Consider the following 18,333-nt stretch of genomic DNA (forward strand, 5'->3'; position numbering starts at 1 on the left):
GCAACTCATGCAGGAGACGCCCAGGAAGCATCCTTGCAAGACAGCCGAATTACCTCAAGTAGCTGGAATTAGAATTTTCTTCATAATATTTTCTTTCATGTTTTTGTTTGTTTGTTTTAAATGTTTAAAGAAATCATCATCATCTGCCAAAACAGTTACCTGGGGGAATTAATTCAGTTTCTCGACTGCTTTGACCTGGATCTACCTCAGCAGCCACAGGGCGAGAGCAGGGTGACCCTTGACATGTTGCCTGTCCATCAGGTCCAGCCAAAAGAGAGAACTCCTTACTCTCATGTCCACACCTATGGCTGATCTAGAATGTAAAGTTTAAGATAACAAGTGTGTGTTTGGACTGTGGGAGAACATGCAAACTACATGAAAGGGACTCATTGACCAGGAAGTCTGAACCTAGAACCTTGTTGCAGTAAGATGACCGTGCAAACCGCTGCACCGCCCTGATCAAATACAGGATTTTCTTGTTTCTTCTACAGCTACACAAACACCTTCTGGTAAAACACTGTCACCCAGTGGTGATATTAGTTCCTTTAAACACCACACTTGCACAGTTTTTCATGCTACTCCAAAGCTTCCCAAAGCAGCTTGACAGCCCCTCCTTGGATTTAGTTTGTCTCAGTATCCTCTGTCTTTTCATGTAACTCCAGACTGAATGTAATATGCGAAGATCAGAGCTCAGTGGGATCCACCATCTGCTAAAGCTCCTTCTCCTCTTGTTGCTGAGTCGGGCAGTATGTTTGGGCTTTCTGTTGTGCTGCAGTGGGATTTAGGATCAGATGCTTCCCTGGAGGTTCTGCTTGATAGATCAACATCTAAAGTCTCTTAAGCCACAGAATTATGTGTCTGCTACGCAAACATGCACATAAAAGACATAAATGAGATTAAATGCTGATTTCAAGATTCATATTTTTAATTCTCCGACTCCACCGGAGTAGATTTACATGGTAGACAACTCAAAATCCATCCTATCTTGCTATAAAACTTTTCTCTCTTTAAACATTTAAAGCTTAAGTGATCATAAGTGAAAAACCCAATTACAGCCTTTTAGATAAAATCCAAACAAAATTTTTTGGTTAATACTTTTTGATCAGTGATTAATAGAATGATTGTTTTACCCTGACTGAAATAACAATTTTTAAAAACCAGCCTTGCACATTCTGACAGCACAGAATTAGGATTAGGATCAAAAGTTAAAGAATTAAGATTAGTTAGAAAACTAGAAACAGCACAGCAAAATAAAAAAAGTCTGACAGTTCAAATAAACCCTCACACAGATTTTATATGGGAACCACTGTTGCAGGGTTAAAGTAACACTAAGTAGACTCAGTAACAGAGTAACAGAGTAACACTGTGTTACACAGTAACACAGTAACACTGAGGTTGTTATGACCTAACTCTTACTATGTCAGCTTCACAGAACTGAACATAGCTACTTTTAAACTAATATCAGTGGACCATAGAGCCTACATTAACACTGAGTTAGAATGCACACCAGTTACTGCACCTGTTCCACCATTAAGGTGTTGTTTTTCCCACCATAAGTTTGACATTGAACTTAGCAGAACTTAGCTTCTGTGCACAAAATACTGCTCTGAACATGAGGTGTCCAAGGACTGTTGGTTGCCCTGTACCATACAGCCATCTGGCACAACATAGAAAAATGAGTCTGGACCCTGTAAGACTTTTGAACATCAAAGGGCTTCAAAGCAACTCAAGTCATGATGTGTAACAGCTGAAATCTGACTCTCTGATATCAAAAGCAGATCTTCTCTCTCAGAAATATGTAAAGGATCTTATTGAAAACTAGCATCTTATTGGCAAAGTCTGTTTGAAGAAAGCTGAAATTTATTTTATCCGACATGTCAGACTGAATAACTCGAAAAACAAATCACAATACCTTTAACAGGTAAGGACTCCCATTAGGTGGAGACCTCCTAAGGTAGGTTGTCCATGGGCTACTAAAACTAACTTTAGAAATAAAATGAATGAATGAGAAATAAATGGGAATATTTAAACTGTCATACCAACTATCTGCATGTCATCCTTCACTACATATATGAATCTCTCTTTCCACATGTCCAGTCCATCTCAGCCTCACCTCTTTTAACTTTCAACCTGAGCTGTCCCTCTGATATACTCATTTCTAATCCTGTCTATGTTGGCCACTCCAAGTGAAAATGTTAACATCTTCACCTCTGCCACCTCCTGTCTTCAGGTCAGTGCCACTGTCACCAAACCACACATCACAGTAGGTCTCACCAACATGCTGTAAACTTTTCCTTTCGTGCTTTATGCTGTCCTTGAAATTTGTTTCCACACACGCCACCCAGCCCACACACTATTTTTTTTTTTTACCTCTCTTCACGCTGTCCATTGCTTTGGGAAATGAAATAAAATCAATAAAGAAAAATAAAATCAAATAACATCATATTGATATTTAATGCATTTAATATTTTTATTAAGCCATTTAGCTGTTCATGTACTTATTTATGTTTGAGTTTATCAGTTTTGAGTGTATGTCCTTCATACCTACAAGCTCGCCTGCGAGTCAAAATTCAGGAGGTAAAGTAATAATTGTGGCTTCTGACAGGCGCATGCGCAGTTTTGAGTAAGGAACTCGAACGTTGTAGGCGCTCTAAAAAGTTTACATTATAAATGAGACTCGGTTCCTTTTCCGGTGATTAACAGTGATTACCGGAGTTCTGAGAAGCTGCATCGGGGTGTGAAACGAGTGACTGAAGCAGTTTTGTCGGCGCTGGGGGGGTTATGGTCGCAGGAGGACTCGAGTAACGTGAGTGTCATTATGTTGAAGTAGAGAAAAACTGACTTTCTGTCCTTGTGATTGTTGTGATCTTTACTTTGGTGCTGCTACAGCGAGGAACCAAAGTAAAGATGTCTTATTCAGCAAGATGTCTTATTCAGCAAGTTCATGAGTGAAGGCTACTTAACGAAGCTAACTTTAGCTGGCTAACTAGTTGCCATAAATTTTGTGATTTTAGCCATGCTTTAACCAAGTTTTAGCCATGTTTTGTAGACGTCTCTGTCAGTATTTGTTGGCTATATGTTGCCAGTTTAGCTCCATGCTTTGTTTTGGTCCTTCTGTCTGTAAGTGGTTGTTTATTTTCACGTGTAAATAAATATGTGCGTTCATTTGCAGCTTAATGTGTTGTCTAACGCCTTAAATTGTCTATTTTTACAGTGCACTTTGGTATTGAAACGTCTCACCTGTGAGATATTTTCTCTGTTTCGCTTCCTCAGTGAGAAAAAGGGAATTTCCTGAACTCTTGTTTGTACCCTAACGCATTTTTGTCACTCACAAGTCATGCAGTAACTCACATGGGCTTACCAGGATATTTTTTTTTTCAAAAAATTCCATCCTCGTGTATTGGTTATTTTTTTTCTAAACGAAAGGTGCTATATCAAAACACATTTTGTATATTCTAAGCTAGCTCCCAGCAAGAATTAGCATTTTTTGTGCATCTCATCATTATTGCTAAGAGGCTGTGTGAAATAATAATTAAGATCTTATGTTATAGTTTTTGTATACTTCTGCATTCCCTCTTTCTCCCCTGGTAACTGTGATTTCACTCATCTACCTGCCCTTCAGTGAAATGGCATGTTACACAAAAATGGGCAAAAACAGTATAAACTATTACCTGTTATTATTCAAGGATTTTACTGAAACTTACTTCTTCAAAAGTAAGTTTTTAGAAAATAAGTAGCAGAATTTTGCTGCAAAATATTCCAAAATACAATACAACTTAATTATATTTGTATATATTTAATAAAATTATTATAATAATTATTGATTTGGGGGTTTGATGAGGATGCACCTTTAAATCTGTTTGTTTGTTTGTTTTTTTAGTTACATCTAGTAAACTACATTTAATAAAAATGCTGGACATTGTCTTGATATGTGGGATGGGAGAACTAAGGATAAAAGCCGTGTCCATGTCAAGTAGTTAAGGGTCACACTATTACGAGCATGAAAGTGTTGTTCTTTAAACTTCACAGGTAAAAAAATGACACGATGGCTCTGGGCCACTAAAAAAGTATGCTGGGCATGTTGAACAACCAGCTGCTGGGATATTTTGGTTAATGCCGGTGTATGTGTTTAATTTACTGAGTGCTTCTCTTTCTAAAATTGTAATCTAATTAAGTTATGTTCTTTCTTAGACATTAAAAGCCAAATAATTTACTTTGGCTCTCTTTGTGTGGGGAAGTGTTGTGTTGAACAGTGCTTTTATATCAATATAATTATGTTGTTAACTGATTAAGGTTCAGATTAATTTTTTTTAAACATTTCAGAAAGACACAGCTGATGATATTTTGTTTTCTTTAAACAAACTAATAATATTCTGTTTAAACAAAGTAAAGGATGCATTCAAAAAATATTGTATTAATGTGTATTTTCTGTATTAGAAGTACCAAAATTACATTTACTTCCCAGTGAATGTGCATATATACATTTCCTTACTGAATACAAAATGTCTCCTCCATAACTGAAAGGATTCATTTCAGGTTTCTTCATCATCCTGGTTTACATCATCATTGGACCAGAACAGTTTTCCAAACCAGTTGTGTTGTAACAATCTGTCTCATGAGTTCTTGAACATTTTTTTTTTACTTCCCACTTTCAACAGAAGGGTTATGAATCAGCCTTTTTTTATTTTTACAACAAAACAATGATCAAAGCACTTTTTTTTAAATGTTCAATTTTACATTGAGTGGTTAAATGTGCTAAAGTAATTGTGCACAACTCCCCAGCTGATTCTCAGATCAGGTGGAAACTGACTTAGAAATTAAATGCATGAAATTATATTTTTTTAAAAAGCTATGGAGTGTTCTCATAATAATAATGATGATGCTGATGTTTTGGACAGAGCACAGTGAATCAGCATCAGTGCACGCATCCAGTGACGGCGCCATGTGGTGGTTCCAGCAGGGTATGTGCTTCCTCCCTGCCGCTCTGGTCGTCTGGACGTCGGCGTCCTTCATCTTCCCTTACATCACGGCGGTGGTACTGAGACACGTGGATCCTTTTGTGCCGTATATCAGGTCTGAACAAACACAGAAGAAATTCAAGTATTTTTGATGTTAAATAATAATTAATTCAACCTTTTGATCTGTTTAAGAAACAAGCCAGACTTTTATAAACCAGCATTTGTTTGGTGTTACAGTGACACAGGAACAATGGCACCAGAGAGGTGTGTGTTTGGCATCATGATGGATGTGTCAGCCTTTTTAGGTAACACACACACACACACACACACACACACACACACACACACACACACACACACACTCTATTCTGTAAAAATGGTGTAAAGACACACTCATAAAAGTAAAAGTGCTCAAACACATAGTGTAGCTGATGGTTATTGTGTTTGCAGGTATGGCCACGATGTACGTGCGTTACAAACAGGTGGAGGCTCTGTTGGGTGTGGACGATCTCAAACTCCTCAGATTGAACTGCATCGGGCTCTGGCTGGGCTGGACCAGCTCCTTCGGGATGTGCGTGGTGGCCAACTTCCAGGTGCGTGCTGCTGCTGGTCTGGAATCATTTTCCACCTGCTCGGGTTCTGATGCATCGATCGTGTCATCAGTGTATCTGTGTGTCTGTCTGAGCAGAAGACCACCCTGTTCTCCATGCACCTCGTGGGGGCGATTCTCACCTTTGGGTTCGGGGCTCTTTACATCCTGCTTCAGTCGGTGCTCTCCTACTACATGCAGCCTCACATCCACAGCAGGACCATCTACCTGCTGCGCCTCTCCATCGGATTCTGGACCCTGGGCAGCATCATCAGCAGTATCCTTAGACCCGCTGACCTTGTGTAGTCGTCATGTTTGCTTTAATCTAAAACAAGCAGCAAACTCAGGGCCTGAGAATGAAGCCAACAGAAGCAGTGCCTCTTATTCCTCAGCCAGCACACCCAAGTTGGCTTTCTTTGGCAAGTGTGCTTATAAAATACTCCAGAATTAGTCAGTTGAGCCATTGCACTGTTTTCATGCCTTTTAAAACCTCTTTAAAAGTTTATGTTCCATAAAATTCAGTCAGTTACTTGGCAGTAATGTCAACTAACTGATTAATGCGTGTTGCACAAGTGAAGTTCATCATGCTAGCACGTGCTAGATGATAATCTAGCAATAACAACTCTCTAGGTCACTTCTGGCTTCAACCAACATTACAATTAAACTCTTTGTATAAGCAGATCGACACGTTTTTTAAAAGCAGAAAAAGACACATTATACACAAAAATAATAAAAGCATATGCATAAATAGCTGCAAATGCATAAATACAACCCTTTAAAATGTTCTGGTGAAGCTTTTAAAACCAGTTTTTCCTGTGAAAATATCACCAGGCAATCAGTTGAAGGGTAAATACTGAGGATGCAAAACATGCAGTGCATAATCGGCAGCTGCATCTGTCTTTTAGTCTGTTTGTTATATCCGATGTCCTGATGACTCTGAAAACAGTCCTCAACAGCCTGTCAGTGTTTATATCTTCAGTCATCATGTACACCAGTCTGATAGGTGTCGACGTACCTCGCAAACTTCACTGGACTCCTGGAGAGACGGTCAGTAGTCTTCTGAGTGTGTTAGAAGCTTTAAAGTCATTAAAGTATTTTTTTAGTAGTTCTCAAGTCAAGAAAAATATGTTTTACTGTATTAGTTCTTCAATTTTTAAGGTTTTGTCAGCACCAACAGCCACAGAAGATCTTTGATTTTAGCCAGCAGCTCTGAGCAGATGAACTGCTCACACTGGGACACAAATGCTCTTCATTTAGTATTACTGCAGCATTCAAGCTTGTCCTCTTCTTCCTTCAGGGTTACACAGCTCACATTATCAGCACAATCTCTGAATGGTTTCTGGCCTTCTCCTTCATCAGCTTCTTCCTCACCTACATCAGAGATTTCCAGGTACTCAATGTTTCACTCACAGCAGCTGCTGAAGGTCTTATTTGACAGATTTACTCGTAGCATAACACAATAATGATCTTGGCCTTGCTCCGGGGGCTTAAATAACTTTGTGGAATCCTTTTTTTCCCTCCCCCTGTGAGTCAGCTAATAAGTTTCTATACAGAACAAATTAGCCCGTGTTGCTTCAGTCTAACTGAAATTCTACAAAACCACAAATGATGCCACTGATGAGAAAAAAAGAGCGCATTCCTGTTATGTCTGCATTTACAAAGACATCCCTTCCTAATCTTTTCCCTTTTTTTTTCTTCTTCGTAATAAAGAAAATAAATCTGCGAGCAGAGGTTGATTTGCAGAGCAGCCACCTGTACGACTGGACTCACAGGCACAACGCTGCATCACATCACAACAGTCGTGCACCTTCTGAAGTGTCTCCACTGCTGGCAGGAACAACATGATGAGCAACAGGGCTTCCTGCACCAATTTCTTTTTTTTCTCTCTTTATATTTTAATTTACATTTAAATGCATTTTATAAAAGGTTTCTGACAGCTGTAGTGGTTCATAAAGAGTCAGTACGCACATACAGTGTCTCCTCCTAACATGTAGTCAGACATTAACGTTCGGCTGTTATACGTCAATATTACTTTCTCTACCTCTGTAATGTGGAAGTGAATTTAGTTTGAGTCTTATAATCCACAGCAGGCAGATGTCACAGTAAATATATCACCCAGTCCTGCCAGCATTTATGGTCTCTCCGCACGTTTTTCTGTAGCATGACAAGCAGGAAACCAGAGAGACTGAACGAGTGTTATTATGGTTTTATTTTTGACCATTTTTTAAAAATCTTTATTTAGCTTTGAGTTTTTGTTATTATTTTTGTGTTCAGGTCTTGTTGAGGGAAAAAAGGTTTTCTGTCGGTGTGACACTCTAACGTCACACCAGCGCTCAATTTATTTTACTATCTTTAAACAATATATTTTTGTGTCTCCTGGCACACTACAGATGGCACCTTTCTTGCTGTCAGTTAACATGTGATATGAGATGATATGAGAACATATCTACACCTACAAATATATAATCAAACAAATATATAATCTGAGAACGAGCTTCTAACTTTAAACCCGTGTTTCCCCTCTTTACTGTGGCATCTGATGTGCATTTTTCATATAAAAACTAATAAAGGTGCACTTGTGTTTCAGTACGTTACATAAATGTAAACTTCAGTTCTGTCTATACAAATATTTTGATATAAACAAATATGCAAATACACTGCTGTTTTCTAGTCTTTTTTAGTTTTATTAAGAGAAAGACTGGGCATGTAAATAATCCTAAATTCAAATCTGAGGGGTTTAACTTCTCAGGGTGAAACAAAAAAGCTTTCACCAAGGGGCAGGATTTCCAGTGTTTTGAGGCTGTGCCACCAAAGTACAGCCCAGCCCTACTTCATCTGGAGTTATCTCTTCAACACAGTACGTAGATGCTTTGATCATAAAGTCTTAGCATTTGTTTCTTTACACTACTAATAGCTTTGTTTAAGAGCATTTAAATTATTTTTAAACACAGGATTTTACAAAAACATGATTTAAAGTAACATTTCAAAATGTATATATATTAATAGTGTGTAGATGCAGTCTTGGGGAAGGATTATTTAATCTTGAGGCAAAAAGTTTATTCAGAGATTTACAGAAAGACAAAGCTGCTTCTTCCAGCTTCAGCTGATGATTCTAACCTGCAAAGAGTTTAACACATGCTCTGACTTGGAAGTAACATAATACTGACACAAATGCTTAAATGTTGACAAAATATTTAAATTAGACTTATTGACCATACTAATTTTTACTTTTGTTCATATATATTCTGAGGTTATGTACAAGTATCTCTGGGTCAAAGGTTAAGGTTTTCAGACTTATTTAACTTTTCCTTTCCTACTGTTAATTTGTCAGTCTAATTCTAAAACCTTTTAAAGTTTTGGTTCTTTTTGTTTGTTTGTTTGTTTTTTTAAAACTGGATTTAGGCCATTGGTCTGGAAATACATGTATTCATTCACATTGGGATGACATCAGAAACAGTGATGTCATCTCCTAATATGGGAATTTAAGGCACAGAAGCCCCACCCATCTGCTGTTCTGTTTTGGAGGGCAGCCAATCAGAAGACAGTTGGTTCAGGTGGATAAGATTCAAGGCTGAACTGATCCGGTGTAGTACAACAATGAGGGTTATATTTAACTGTAAATCATCCAAGCTACTCTAGTGCAGTCCAAGAATGACTTTTGGAGATGACAATGAGCACACCAGATGACCTGTAATTATTCTATTTTGTCTGCCACCCTGAACTGGATAAGCAGAAGAAAATGGGTGGATGAGCTTTTGTCTGCAAGACTTTTTTTTGGATTTTCTTCACAATACCTACGATTCCCCATAAAGTTCAGACTCAACTTTTTAACTTTTAAACAAAGTGTCCACACAGATGGAAGCAAATAATACACGATAGGTTTTAATTTTCTCATAAAAGTGTTACATCTCTATGCAAAGCAAACATTTCAAAAGATGCAGCCCCTGACTTAGCTTCAGCTGCTTTGCTGGAAATTTAAAACTCTTAAACAAGCCGAGGGAATTAATCTTTAAAATGCAGAAACTTTGGCAAACTTACTTGACATTATTCAGACTTTTAAACCCTGATAAGCACAAAATACATCCTCCGCTCTTGCTCTGTCTGTGCTAATGATCCCACGTAATAATCAAAAATATAATATTACAACACTTTATTATTAAAATTAATAGTTCGAATTCTCTACAGCCATAACAATAAATAGCGACAATGAAATTAGAGCTTTTGTCTGTGTTATCAATAAAATGTCTCCCGTCTGCTGCTGTGTGGTGCCTTAGTGTTGCAAACTGGATGTTAAAGGGCCAGTTCACCCATATATTCTCTCACAGGTCTAAAACTTGTGTTGAGGCAGAGATGGCAAAAATAAAAAACTAAAACTAAAGATGTACTTTCTATATCTGTACTTAATCTTCAGCAGCTTTACAAATGGTAAAACTCATAATATCTCATAATCAGGTTAAAAACACTTTTGTAAAATGCTCAAATGTGACCAAAAAAAGTTTTTTTTTTTAAAAACGTTTTTCAGGAGAGATTGAAAAGAAGGAGAGAATTTCAGTGTTAAGTTTACATTTGGCAAAAACTTGTAATATAGAGAGATTCGTTTAAATTAAGCCTTTCCCAATTTTCCTGGTTTTCCACCACATTTATTGTTAAAATGAAGGATGGTCATATTAAAAGTGGCCAATTTTCCAATAAGGATCCCTATATATGCACATGTCATTTTCATTTCTTCTAGTCTGAGATCTCTATGATGTCAGTAAGTAATGGGTCCACTTTAAAAAAATTACCGAAATACAGAAAAACCTAAAACGCAGTTCAAATGGCAGACTGTTTTAGGTACTATGATATGTAACTGAGAATATCGTGGTTTTAAAATTTTTGGGTGAACTGTCCCTTTAACATAATCAAAAGAACCAAATAAAGGGCAGAAGCTGCAGGTGCGTCAGAACAGGTGGCAATTGCTGGAAAATGTTTGTTTTTTAAGTTTCTGGGTTTGCTCCTGCACTGAGCAGCTCGATGAGTTTTTCCTCTCCATCTGAGTTTGTTAGCGGTTGGAAGTTCTGATCACAGTCCGGCTCTTTTACCACATCCACATGAATCCAAATGACACCAAAGTTCCTTAAAGTTCCCAGAAAGTGCAAAAACTTAAGCAGGTGTTAGGAGAAGAAGAAGAAAGGGAGCTGTGGGCATCACCTGCGTTGCTACTGGTTCTACTTTGATTACTCCCAGTTTCATTTCAGATTGATCAATTAATCAGTTATTACAGATTAAAAAGCCACAAGGTTTAGGTTAATCCAGCCTGGGGTCAGCTGCACACAGCCAATAGGCAAAGCGCTAATTTTGTTTCTCTTCGTTCTTCCATTGTACATGGTGCTTGGCTTGTCTCCGGCTGACCAATCAGCTGTGACTCAATATCTGAAACCACAAGTCTCTTAAGAGGACTCCATTTAAAAGTCATTATTCATAAATTTGACCCTCATCACTGTAAAGAGTCACACCTGAAGACATTTTTCTGGCTTTGACACAAAATATAACTTTGTTTTCTCCAACCAACAAGGACAACAGCAGATATTTTAAAATCGCTGAACATGTCGGAGGTGTTGGCGGTGATTCAGAGACCTGGGAGCGGGCAACCTACAGAGAAACAAACATTTCTTTTGTTTGTTTTTTTAAATCTAGATATCTGTGTGGAGCTATGGCACGAGATTACGTTCAGCTGGTAAACTAAATGAGTCACTTTTCAGTCCTCAAACCTCCACGTGTGCAGTTGTTTCAGCTCTCTGAGGATGAAAGAAGGGGTACCAGGAAAAAGTAATAATAATAAAAAGATTGGGACTTTGTAAGGCATCAGTGGGCAGAGGTGGAGCAAGGCAGATGATCTCCATGTCACGCCTCAGTCCTGAACTCCGCCCTTCTTCCCTTGGCGCCTCCTGAAGTTTTAAAAGGTCGACCCGTCACAGATGATGTTCTGGCCTCGACCAGGAAAGAGCTCCATCTGCCAGTACCGAGGGTCAGCGTACACTGTGCAGGTCAAAGGTCAGAGGGGACAACAAATCATCAGTAGGTGTTCAGTGTGGCTTCAGCAGCCACACAAGACATTAACTGCTTTGATTTTAATTTGTCAAATTAAACAGTATTAATTCATTAATGTTTAATTTGACAAATTAAACATTAATGAATTAATAAACTACATAAAGTCCTAACAAGAAAACTATATTTTCACTTTAAAAAAAAATAATTTAAAAAATCTGTATTTCATTTGCTGTCCATGTGTAAAAATGTGCAGGTGCAGCAGGTGTTACCCATGTCTCCCGGCGTCAGCCACAGGTTAAAGGAGCTGCAGTGTTTCTGGCAGCGCTGAACGGGCAGAACTCGAACGGTTGGCAGCCCCTCGCCCACCACCAGCCAGCCCAACACCCTGACACCCTGAAACCCAAACGGCAGCTTACAACAAAGAAAGCTGAAAGGTGTGTTTTTGTAGTTAAAGATGATCGAGGACAAAACGTCACTGAGGCACTACGATCACAACTGCACCACCTCAACACACTTTAATCAGCTGCTTTAACGTAATACTAACAATAGTAATAATGATAATAACAATAATAATAATAATAATGATAATAATAGTAATAATAATAATCCATCATTTTTTTTCTTTATTTTTACCGTTTTTACTGTTTGCTCTCTGCATCCATAACGATAATTAGCGTGGTGATGTTCCGCGATCGGAATATGAACAAATATGAACACAGTTGGACTCACCTTGCTCTGAGAGTTTGTGCTGTGGGTGACCAGGCAGCGCTGCAGGATGGTCCCAGCGCTGTCCAGCAGGGGGCAGAGCTCAGCCTTTGGGAAGAGCCACCTCAGCACCTTCTCCCTGGTCCCAGAGCTGAACCGCCTACAGGGACAGAAGTAATATGTGCAACTATAACCACACATAGACTGTATCCAGATATAATTAATGGTCACAGTGATGTCACCTATTGGTTTGTAAAGTCCAGTTTTAGGGTCACAGGGTCAGCGATCTGACAATTACAAGGCTGGCCTGCTCTAAAACATACTCTAGCATAGGGTGGACTTAACTTCCTCTACAAAGATTTCTCTAAAAGTGTAGTAAGTAAACTTTTTACAGGTCGATGTGTTGCACCCAGCATTTTATTTATTACACAGTATGCGTCCACCTGCATGTAGACGTTTTAGTGGCACACCAATCTGATTCACAGTAGCACTGATTCTGACCTCTTCAAGTATTAAATTAGTAAGTATTTTCCAGTGGTTTGCTTTTAGTGCTAAGCAAATGGAGCACTACTTTAAAAATAAGTACCAGAGCAGCGTGAAGTTGGCAGGTCCCTGAGGGAGGCCGACGTTGTGGTTGTGCAGACCGTCGTCCTCCTCCAGCAGGATGGACATGGAGCCCGAATGAGCCAGGTAGAGCTCCTCGAGCTGCTGCCGCTGGACGCTGAGGGACTCCCCGCCCTAGAGAGAGCAGCATGGACAAACTGAAATAAAGATGAACAAACTGTTTTTTTGTTTTGTTTTTTTATTCAAACTGAAGATGAACTCTCAACTGTTTGCAGGAGATGTGATTTTACAGGACTGCTGTTGACTTTTTCCTAGTGTGACAAGTGTCTTACACACATTCTTTATCTCTTGAGATGTGTTTGAGCAGCTCCCACAACATGCATGTGTCATTTGTTCAGCACAGTAGATGCAGTTATCATGATGCTCTTAAGTTTTTGAAGTGTTTGTAGTAATAAATAAATAAATGCATTCTTTGGAAAGAAAAATGCTCACGTGCACATTTCACAAAGACAGAGGCTACGCTAATAACAGAGCCAAAAATTAAACAAGTTAAATCCTTTAAATGGCACACAGCGGTGTTTACAGACATTTTAAACAAGTTCTCTATCAGGAATATGACACTAGGCTCTTTAGATGGCCACCGTGACTGCGTTGACCTCTGACCTTCAGCAGGACAAGCTGAGGCCCTCGTCGCAGAGTGACCGTCCCTCTGAGGCTCTCAGGGACTTCCAACACTGAGGAAATCTCCGCACAGCCTGAACAGTTGACAAGATTTTGCCTGAGAGCGCCGGCGCTCCACCACTCATGGAAACCTGCAGCACACAAATAAACACTTAAGAAATGCATATTTACAGGCTGGTCTGAAACAAACAAACAAGCTTTGGGCTCTAAGGATAGCTTCATTCATGACAGATCTAACTGTATGGGTTGATTTTTTTTTTCTTTAAATAACTCACCTGTTTGGATTTCTTTTAAAGACCTATAGTCTGACAGATGTCATCTCCACTAACTCGAGTCACTGAAGTGGTTCATGTTTGTGGCGCCTTTAGGGACATTTTTACTGGGATTATTTTACTGTCCTAAAATTCTCGTATGTTTATTTTAGTTTGTTTGTTACTTAGCAGTGATTAGCAGATAGCACTGTCGGTGCACTGCCCCGTACAGTTTATGCATACAGCTTACAGGTAGGAACTCAAGTCAAAGATGTTATAATGATGAAAGAGTTTTATTAAGTGTCCCTGCAAGTAACAGTATGCATAAACACAGGTCTACCTCTGAGCAGAGATGCAAAAAAAAAAAAAAAAAAAAAAGCATGTTTCTCCTTTTTGGTTTCGTTTTTTTCTCAAATGGAGAACAAGTTTATGGAACAGTCATGTTTGCTGCTGCACACAAACATCAAATTTTATTTAAACTGAAATGTCAAATATCTTCTGGATTGAGGTGCTGAAATGAATCGTGCAATTCTAGGGTAATAAGGACTTTCTCGTTATGAGGAAACGTTGGATTTTGTTTGTGTACGCATGTGTGCGAGAGAACAAAAACTGAAACAATTCACACCTTGCAGGTTGTACTTCTTGGCGATGGGTAGGGAGAGCAGGCGGACGTGGCTGAGAGGGGACGACCAGTTATAGTAGCCCAGATTGACCAGTCCCAGCTGGGGGGCATTTTGGGGGTAGGTGAAGGCCAGCACCACCACCAGCAGGAAGCCAACAGCCACCACAAACTGAAGAGACAACACAAAGACTTTGCAACTCAGACAAATGTCTCCTTTATCAGGACAGCACATGAATAACAGTCTGTGTAAACATATTTAAGAGCAAGACAAAGAGCTGTGTCTTCTACAAAGTAAACTTATTGGATTTTGATACTTTAAATCTATCTTAAAACAGTCTTTCAAACTAATTATCAACACTTAAAACTAAGCCTTTCTATGTATCAAAGGTCTTAAGTATTAATCTGTTTCAGCAATGTAATCATTTATATGTGGACCTTGATGGTGGCTCTCAGGATGGGGAACTGTGGGGGCTCTCTTCTGGGCTCGTTGGTCTCCAGGACCTGCTTGATGAACCTCTCGATCTCCCTCTCCGACATTCCATAGCGGTAACCCGACTGACGGAGGATGTTGATGCTCTCGGACAGTTTATCATAAATACACGGCTCGCTCATCGTTGTCCCCATGATGGCGGCAGTGGCAACAACTTCTTAGTCAAACGTGTCGATTTTCAGTTGCTAAAGGCTCTTGGAGCATGGTGTCACCTGTGAAATCAACCAAGGGGTCAGCTGACATGTCACAGCTTTCAGCACTAGCAAGTTACCATCACTGAAGGTGCAGATAATGTGGAAATACTTCTATGTTTAATCTGAATGTGGTTGAAAGTTTCCTCCATTGCCCTCTTGGCCACTCACACAAACAAGTTTGTTCTTCCAGACACTGTCACAAACCTTTCAAATGAATTTCTGGCTTTCATAACTAAAACATATATTACAATATCATCCCTACTACCATCTTGATTTGTGAGATTAATACGGCGGATTTATTATCTTCATGCACAGTTGCAAATTATTATTTGACTTATTAGATCAGCTCTGCAGGACTCTCAAAAGGTCCAGTACAAGTCTCATCTTGTACTCTGTGCTTAGGGCAAAAATTAGAGTCCCGGGATCTCAATCTGGGCTTCAACGGAGTCCAACTACAATGCTTAGACAGCAGTTCTTGTTCTGCATTGGAGATCTGCTGCAAACTGGAGGCTCATGCTAACAGTAACCTGCAGCATGTGGAGAACTGGTTGATGTGTCGCTATGCTGACATCACCAAAGCTGCAGAGGAGAACAAGGACAACCAGCTGCAGCCCAAGATAGGAGAGCTAGAATCCTTCCAGCAGATGAAAAACTCAATGAAGAGATGTCTGATACCTGCTCCGTTAATTAGAGCCAAAAACCTACTATAGAGTAGCATTTATTAATAAACTTAAAGAAAATGGGGGTGCACCTCCTTTCACATAGAAATGCACACACTCTGACCAAGCCACAGATTTTATTTATTTTTAAGAAGCTAGGTTGAGATCATCTGTGGGCCATATTCTCTTGTGTCAGTTCTACATGGACTTTGGCATCAGTTACAGATAACTTTGCAAAACAGCCCTGTTCTGATAACATGAGGTTGGTGGCAACATTTACATATGCAGCACTCCAAAAATGCCCGTTAAGAATGTTGCATGTATAATTTTAGAACTTCTTTTTTCTGACAGCAAGAATTAAAAACCTCACAGTGACAAGTACTTCTTTTACCCTTCATTTCAAATGAAGGGTATATGATCTCTAAAGTCCTGTTCACAGATCAGTTATGTACTTGAGCTTGATTTCGAACATCTAAATAGGTTCTCTTCACTATTTACTTATGTATTTGTTTATTGCTATCTGATCATAATGAAACAAGTGGTTCTTTCCAAAAGAAAGGGTGCAAGCCAAAGCAATGGCTTGCATACGATGCACCCCACATACATAAAACAAGCATCCAGAAAGTAACATTATAACAGAAAACATTACCAGATAGCCACAGTATTAAAGCTGGAATCCGAGACTTGCACTTGTGGAGCAGGACAATAATTAGAAGCATGCCACCAAATGGCTCATAGAAACAAAACAAAAAACAATATAAAGGTTTTGAAGTATCCTAGGCAAAGTCCAGGCTTAAATCCGATTAAAATGTTTTGGCATGACCTTAAAAAGGCTTTTTGTGCTTAAAAATCCAGAATTAAAACAATTCTGTCAATAAGGGTGGGCCACAGTGATGTGAAACACTCATTGCCAGTCATCACAAATGCTTGACTGCAGCTCTTGCTGCCAAGAGTGGCAAAACCAATCAGCTTTAGGGCCAATTACTTTTTCACACAGGGTCGAGCAGGTTTGTGTAGCTTTTTTCAGTTTGTAAATTAAACTATCATTTAAAAACTGCACGTTTTATTGACTTGGGTTTCATTTTTTTAATATTTAAAAAAAAAATAAAAATAAAGTAAAACACATACACACATCAAAAAGACAAAAATCAGGGAGGGGGAAATCACAGCACTGTACGCTGCAAAATATGGGGATCAAGGTAAAATTAATGGACCCTGTCTCCACACAGACTGTCCAGTGTAGGTAAACTGATAAATATTTCTCACTTATTTATGTTCCACAATAATATCTATACGAAAACAAGAACGATAAGCTACTATTACATATTCCAATACAAATTCAGTTTCAATGCGAACGTGATATCAGACTGAGACTCGGGAGTTAAATCCCCACAGTGTTTAGTTCTGCTTTTTACTCGTCGTTGTAGGGTTAGGGGTTAGTCAATGCCTACTTGTTATAACAAGTAGGCATTGACGCTCATGTTGGCGTCTAACGTTCAGGAAACTAGTTTTCTCTCCTCTTCATCTTTAATAACTACGATCAGTGCAGCTGCTACGGCCAGAAAACGCATGTAAATGTTAAATATAACACTACCTAATTTATTCGTTACTTTGACTGAAGCATAAACCCATTATATTATTTGATACGAATAAAAACAAAACCCCAAAACGTTTTTACCGTCGTGCCAACAGCAGCATACTGACAGGTTAGCTCGTCTCTGCGAGCTTTCACATTACGAGCAGAAACCTCAAACTCACCTCAAAGCGAGATCCACCGCTCAAAAGGTTTAATCTTCCATCTCCGGTGTTTTTAAAAATAACATATAAATAGAGTTTTTAAAAGTGACCTAGCTAGGTAGCTAATGAGCTACATTCGGCTTCTCTTCCGCTTCTACCTTTTCTTCTTCTGTATTGGGCGAACATCAAAAAAGCGCCACCAGCTGGTATGGAGTTTGGGTCCGAATTTAAATATTGCATTATCCATCCATTCTCTTCGAGGTCGCTGGAGTCTATCCCAGCTGTCTTAGGGCGAGAGGCGGGGTACACCCTGGACAGGTCGCCAGTCTGTCGCAGGGCTAAAACATAGAGACAAAAAACGATTCGCACTCACATTCACCTATGGGCAATTTTGGAATCACCAATTAACCTCACCCAACGTCTTCGGACTGTAGGAAGAAGCCCGAGAGAACCAACGCAAACAGGGGAGAAGATGTAAAAACACCTGATGGTGGAAGTGAACTCAGGACCTTCTATGCTGTGAGGAAACAGTGCGAACCACTGCTAGCAAGATTGTTCTTCTCTTTGTACTTTTACACTGTTAAGCATAAAGTCTTACTCCTGAAATATACACAAATAGTTATACAGTACAACACTTTCCCCCAAAATTTTACTGAAGCAAAAATAGATTATTTAAAAGTAGTGTACTCATAAGATGCTGAAACATACTGAAACCACATTGCACAAACTCGTTGCTTTAGCCAACCAGAAAGCAGAAGCGGTACCAAAACACAGAAAATTAACGAATCAGAGTGGCGAATGTTCACAGGAACTCCCGCCTCCTATTTCCGTTTCTTGTGCAACCATGAAACAG

The 18,333-nt window shown here is 39.2% G+C and overlaps 2 protein-coding genes across 2 annotated transcripts; one reads left to right on the forward strand and one right to left on the reverse strand.

The window, feature by feature from the left end:
- The first annotated feature begins 2,619 nt into the window (after window positions 1-2,619).
- Window positions 2,620-8,204, forward strand: LOC116315063 (DNA damage-regulated autophagy modulator protein 2). The gene is made up of 8 exons (XM_031733220.1): window positions 2,620-2,806; window positions 4,899-5,073; window positions 5,196-5,263; window positions 5,409-5,551; window positions 5,647-5,824; window positions 6,512-6,594; window positions 6,845-6,937; window positions 7,258-8,204. The coding sequence occupies exons 2-8, from the start codon at window positions 4,943-4,945 to the stop codon at window positions 7,390-7,392; spliced, it is 831 nt and encodes a 276-aa protein (XP_031589080.1). The 5' UTR covers window positions 2,620-2,806; window positions 4,899-4,942; the 3' UTR covers window positions 7,393-8,204.
- Window positions 8,205-9,405: 1,201 nt separating this feature from the next.
- Window positions 9,406-18,077, reverse strand: c5h6orf89 (chromosome 5 C6orf89 homolog). Its single transcript, XM_031733222.2, has 8 exons — window positions 17,502-18,077; window positions 14,836-15,102; window positions 14,404-14,569; window positions 13,510-13,658; window positions 12,869-13,020; window positions 12,307-12,442; window positions 11,847-11,970; window positions 9,406-11,565 (listed from the first exon to the last, which is right to left on the reverse strand). The coding sequence occupies exons 2-8, from the start codon at window positions 15,022-15,024 to the stop codon at window positions 11,483-11,485; spliced, it is 999 nt and encodes a 332-aa protein (XP_031589082.1). The 5' UTR covers window positions 15,025-15,102; window positions 17,502-18,077; the 3' UTR covers window positions 9,406-11,482.
- Between the last annotated feature and the right edge of the window lie 256 nt (window positions 18,078-18,333).

Source organism: Oreochromis aureus, linkage group 5 (assembly GCF_013358895.1).
Source record: "Oreochromis aureus strain Israel breed Guangdong linkage group 5, ZZ_aureus, whole genome shotgun sequence".
Classification (NCBI taxonomy): Eukaryota; Metazoa; Chordata; class Actinopteri; order Cichliformes; family Cichlidae; genus Oreochromis; species Oreochromis aureus.